Here is a 6166-nt window from a genome sequence, read left to right on the forward strand (position 1 = left end):
TCATTATGAGCAAATGGATTACAAACGTAAATGAAGACCTGAATGACAAGTTAGACTCATTAAAGCAACACTAGTAGCTAAGGTTCATAGCCACAGAGAAGGTATCGATTATGATGAAAACTTTTCGCTAGTAGCTATGCTCAAGTCAATCTGAATAATTTTGCCTATTGCAGCCTACATGGATTAAGAGGTATGCCAGATGGACGTTAAGACAACTTTCCTTAATCGAAGTCTTGAGAACACCATTTACATGGAACAACCCAAGGGATATGTGTAGTCAAAGCCAAGGAACGCATAGTGTGGAAGCTTAAGAAGGCCATTTAGGTCTCAAGCAAGTTTCTCGCTCATGGAACATATGTTTCGACCAAACTGTTAAATCATTTCTCTGGCTTTGAGCCGTGCCCAGATGAGAGCTACATGTACAAGAAGATTGAAGGTGGAAATATAGTGTTTTTGTCACTCTATGTAGATGACATACCTTCAATTGGAAATAGTAAGGGAATGTTATCTAACATAAGCGATTTGGTTATCGTTACAGTTTGAGATGAAAGATATAGGAGAAACTTGACACATCCTTGGCATTAGAATGCTTAGGAACCATCAGAAAATTCATGGATTATATTTGATAATTTATGAAAGGAGTTGAAGAGATAAGGGAAAATAGTGAAAAGTAGTGTGCTTATTTCTAAAAATGTATGATGTGAAATTATAAAAACTAATTCAAGTGTGCAAAGAATAAAAAGGTTGTCAAGAAAAAAAGAAAAGAAAAGAAAAACAAAAATGAAAAGAAAAAGAAAAAAAAAAGGAAGATATGACTCATTCTCCACTAACAATACTTTAATTACTTTTTATTTCTACCGCTCTCCTACTTTACCAATTGTGCATTAAAACTCGTGTTCAACCAAAAGTACATACTCTTTTGGGACTGTGGGAGTATGTAATTATATGATTTAATTATATGCATGTTTTAGATCTACCATGTATACGTATTTTTAGGGCTAATAAATAGTGCATCGAGTTTTTGGGTCCAATGATTTTAATCCCAATTATTCATTATTTACACATTCTTCCATTTCAACTCTTCCTTCCGATTCAAGTTTGGATCTAGTTTTTGTGGCTAGATCCACCCTATCTTTGTTTGTTTTTGTGTTGTTTTGTTGATCAACACTTGAGGCATATTCATTGGATAAAATATATGGATCCAACAGAGATCCTTATCATATATGAGTAATGGGTTGGAGGAAATTTTTCATAAATATAAAAAGACTATTTCTGTGGGACAAAAGGAAAAGGAAAGTGGTGCAGTTAAATCATTCTCTATATATTTCTGCATCAGAAAATATCCTTATTTTTATGGAATGGATGAAGTATACTATCCTAACAAATGGAGTACAATTTAGTGGTGGCATCAAATAAATATGCATAAATATCTTCCTCCCGAGACAATGAGCCCTTTTTAGCCTCATATTTGCATGCAACTACGTGAACCTCGCATCGCCAACTATTCTACCAACCCCTTCATTGACAAACACGACATTTAATGAGAAAGTGATTAACACTGAAAAAGAGGGAACACAAAAAAGTCATTGGTGGGGTTGTATGATCGGAGATTTTGAGAATACAATTTTTTACACCGTCACGTCAGCAATTAATTATCACAAGTTAACCAAGTCAGTATTTAAAAAATGTAAAGAAAAATGGAAAAAAAAGTTAGTACTAAAAAATTATTGCAATATATGATCCATTACTAAAATTAGTAAAAAGTAAATAAGACAAGTATTGACAGATCGACCAGAAAAAAAACCAGTGACAAATAATGACGGAATAAATTAGTACTACTACTACTACTACTCAGTGAGCATAAAAGGATTTTTGCATAAATTTATGTGCAATCGCACATTATTAATTTGTGGATGCGTTCTTTGTAACCGATAGTAATGAATAACAAGATAGTACATAGTTTGCATGCTATTGCACAAGATGGGGTGGCTGTTAATTCTCAAATTGCTAGAGTGGTTTTTTCGCAGCCATCATGCACGCACGCTAAGACGTCTCTGTAGTCTCTAGAGATCGTAAAAGAATCGTAAACTTTACCATCTTTGCTCTTCTTGTATTCGAATAGAAGGGAGGAGTGGTTGAAGGCAGTGAGCTTCACAAATCCCCAATCATAGTCCTTGTGCACACTCCATGTTGTGTTAAGCGTACTGAACTCAGACAAGTGAGCTCCGGCTCCCCCTACCACTACATGTATCGTCCCGTTCACCGTACCAGAGTAGTGAAATTTTTCAAGATTCACACATGTATTCTGCACCATCGGACAAAACTAAAAGTCAGCATCTATAGAGTCGCGCTTTTTCCAAAGTATAGATGCAGAGCATCTATAGAGTCACGTTTTTTCCAAAGTATAGATGCAGGTTTACCTCATAAATTGGGCAGCTTCTTTCATAATTATGGACATGACCATAGAAGGCCATGTCCACTTTATACTTCTGCCAGAGCTTTTGCAAACTTTCTCTTCCCATGGGCTCTTCGAACGAACCTTTCAAGCCATAGTACTTGTCTGAAGAATATCCAAGAACTCTATGCGCAGCAAATATCAACCAAGGCTGTTTTTGCCTATCTGCAGACGCAAGACAATGTTCGATGAACTTGTACTGCTCAGATCCTTCCCTCCAGTCATGCTCAGTATCTGCTATGCAGAAATGAAACATGCCATAATCTGCTGAGTACCTGAAATCAATACGCTTTAAGTTTGATGCATTGACAAGTAAGTACATAATATGGAGCCCAAACTCTTTCCCGTGTTCTCGCTGCTTTCAGTTTTATAACAGATTTGATACAAAAGCTTTAGAGTTTCTAGAGGAAAATATAACAAAGAGAGAGCATCATGTTTCTTCATTTAACTTTTATGGTTACCAAAATTTGGCTCTGTTGTCCGCAGGAACATAGAACATTGTCTCAGCTGGCACACCACATTCTCCACCGGAATCTGTGCCCCCATAAAAGGATCCTGTCCCAGGCCAGTCACGCTCGTGGTTTCCACTGTTACAGAAAGAGTGAAGATCGGATATCAATAAGAAGAATGCACATCGTATGACAGGTCATAAGAACGTACCTTGCTATCATATATGGGACAGTGGATGCTATAGGTTCAACCTGTGCTGTGAACTGATCCCACTGAGAGATATAGCCATTAGCATATGTGATATCTCCAATATGGAAAACTATATCAATGTCATTAAGATCATTGATCAATTGGTCAGTGGTATGTAATGAGCCAGGCTGATAGTTGTTATACTCATTTGATCCATCACGCTCCCCCTGAAAAACCAGAGTGACATATCCATGGTATTTGATAAAAAGTCGACAAGTAGATATCACAAAATTAGTCAATGAAATTTTTTCCAGTTCTATCAACAAATAATACGGGTTATTAAGCATACTTCAATGCTGCTGCAGGAACTTCCAATGGAGCTAAAATCATTGAAATGAAACAAGAACACCATGATGCTTCAGCACTCGCACTTAGTACAGTAATTCATGCAGCAAATATGATGTTATCATAATGGGGTGCTACTTCATGGTTAAAATGATTTAAAAGAGACTTATAATTGCATAAAGGTAGCAAAATTACACTTGCGTATATTTGGATACTACATTATTGAATAGCTGTCTCTTAACAATTTATATTAAGACTTTATATTCTTTAGAGCTAGCAGATTACTATGAAGAAGTCAGACCACCATGTCGAAGCAAGGAATTTAGAATTAAACATATGTAGTAAATAGGAATGGAAAAACTATTCAGGCCAATCAAGTATTCCACCTTTGCTTTAAGCTTTTAGAGCAGTCGATTTCTTATATCAGCATAATTTAAATTAGTTAGTTATCCTTAGAATATCTGTGTCACACATCTATTGTTGGTTATTCTATGTATGGTTCAAGTCAAATAACTCATTACCTTCCCCATGTCTCCAAATATTATGACACGCTGCAATGAATCTTGCCCAGGATACGGAGATGCTCTGAATGAATATATCTTGCTCCAAATATAAGAGCCATTTGATAACAAGTGACCGAGCTTGTATGTGTACCTACGAAGAAAAGTTCAAGTTTTAGCCAAGAAATATGTGGTTTCTAATCAAGGGTGTACATTTCTAAATCATTTTGGGGACATACACAGTATTTGGCCACAAATCTTTAAGAAAACTCGTATGTATCCAACCAGGATGACGCCAACCAACTGAACGAGCTGGAGATCCTATTAGCCAAGGAATCCTTAGTTAGATATCACAATCCCACATCAAAATTATCATGAAACATATATTTGTGAATTACTCCTACTATGAAATCAAATACGGTATTAATTGTTCTTCATGTATTAGCACAAAAATGCAACAACCAATAAAAGAGCAATAACTAACCATCTATTTTATGCGATATTTCAGTTACGCGAGGTAACCTTAAGTTCGAACTTGATAAAGGTTGATGCCATATTTAAATTCAGATGGGCTAAGATGATCAATTTTACCACACATGCTTCTTCTCCCAAATGTCAATGTCCCCGCTGGCGAGCGCGTCTTCTTGCCACCCTTCTGGCCCCACTCAACAAAAGGAACAGCTTTATCGATGTTATATCCACTCGTCCATGTTACAGTCATCTGCCAAAAATAGTTCAAATTAGGATATTCATTAAAACATAAAATTTTGACAAATCCAAACTATGTACCTCATTCCAAGACTTTCCGAGAGCGAGGCGAGGATAAACCGGTGCTCTAGGGTTCACAAAGGATATGGAGTTGGACACTGCCAACAATTGTGGCTGCAAAAATCAAAATACCAAGATGAAGCATAATCCGCTTGTAAACAAAACAATAAATAGTGTTACATTTTACAGAAACAACGTACATTCGATAATCCGCCTCGAAACAAGGCAAAGGAGAAATCAGATCGTTGGTTGATTAATTGCAACTTGAGAGAAGCTTTTCCAGTATTGGCATAGTTAGGATCGGAGAAATTGGCAAATTGGTACTGAAATACTAGTAGGAATTAACAAAGTGAAAGAAATCGAAGCAGAAATTCCTATTTTGAGTTTCCATACCTTAATAGGGGCACTACAAATGTAAGGAACATCTGCTCTAGGGTCATTTTCCAGGTCACAAATCGATCCACTGAGATTACAATGATAAATACTGAATTCTATTTCGAAAAGATATGAGAGAAGAAAGAAATTGAAGGAGTTTTACTTGAATTTTGCAGGAGAGAATACAGCAATCCAGTCATCATTTGAAGGTTTATCGTTTTCAAATTCCACAACAACCGATGCAGTATCCTCACCCTGTAACCAACAATAACCAATGAAAGCTGATTTAAAGCAAAATTGATAAATAAAATTGAGAAAAAGGAGTGAAGAATACGTTGTGACCGAGACGAAGAGGTTTAGCTTTGATGGAGGCAGAATCGGTTAGAGAGAGAATGGCTTTGTGAATAGCAATCTTCGACAAAGGCTGTTCCCCAATTGAGCAATCACTCCGCCCTATTGATAACACTAATACTAATAATAATGTTACAGTCACAACATCAACTATCATACACTCCATCTTCTTCATTTCTCTAAACTCAGAATAACATCTGCTAGCTACTGTTAATTAAGATTAGTATGCATACTCATTAGGGGAGAAGATATTACCAAGAGTATGTAGTTGACTTCAGATTTTCGTTTGTTTTTAGTATCTGTCCATATTGAGAAAATATTCAGTGGTGTAGAGGTGTATCCCATTAATTAGAAGATGACAAATATGAGTAGTAGAAATATAGAAATTAAGCTATACAAGGTATCTAGTTCTTTAAAATGGAATAACATTTTGCAAATTTTAAAAACTTTTCAAATTACAATATAAACTTATTATCTAGCTATATAAGGTATCTTAGTATCTCCATATCATCGTCAATATAAACTTATTATCTAGCTATATAAGGTATCTTAGTATCTCCATATCATCGTCACATGCCAATAAGTGTTTTACTCTTTTGTTTAGTGCATAGAATAAGAGACAGATTCTTTTTTTTTATAATGGTAGTATTAATTAGTTATGCTACTGCTCCTTACTATGTTGTCTATCGTATAAATTAAATAAACTTTGGTCAATAGTATTTTTCACATATTT

General features: G+C 35.6%; 1 protein-coding gene across 1 annotated transcript; it reads right to left on the reverse strand.

Annotated features, from left to right (window-relative positions):
• Positions 1-1855: 1855 nt before the first annotated feature.
• Positions 1856-5726, reverse strand: LOC148931213 (putative inactive purple acid phosphatase 27). Its single transcript, XM_089068844.1, has 12 exons — positions 5417-5726; positions 5246-5337; positions 5101-5170; positions 4908-5030; positions 4729-4821; positions 4531-4660; positions 4179-4260; positions 3961-4093; positions 3116-3321; positions 2917-3042; positions 2421-2730; positions 1856-2305 (listed from the first exon to the last, which is right to left on the reverse strand). Exons 1-12 carry the CDS (start codon positions 5606-5608, stop codon positions 2000-2002), a joined length of 1863 nt encoding a protein of 620 aa, XP_088924970.1. The 5' UTR covers positions 5609-5726; the 3' UTR covers positions 1856-1999.
• Between the last annotated feature and the right edge of the window lie 440 nt (positions 5727-6166).

The sequence above is a fragment of the Salvia hispanica genome, chromosome 3 (assembly GCF_029641045.1).
Source record: "Salvia hispanica isolate PSC_SH4W2 chromosome 3, Shi_PSC_v1, whole genome shotgun sequence".
Lineage (NCBI taxonomy): Eukaryota > Viridiplantae > Streptophyta > Magnoliopsida > Lamiales > Lamiaceae > Salvia > Salvia hispanica.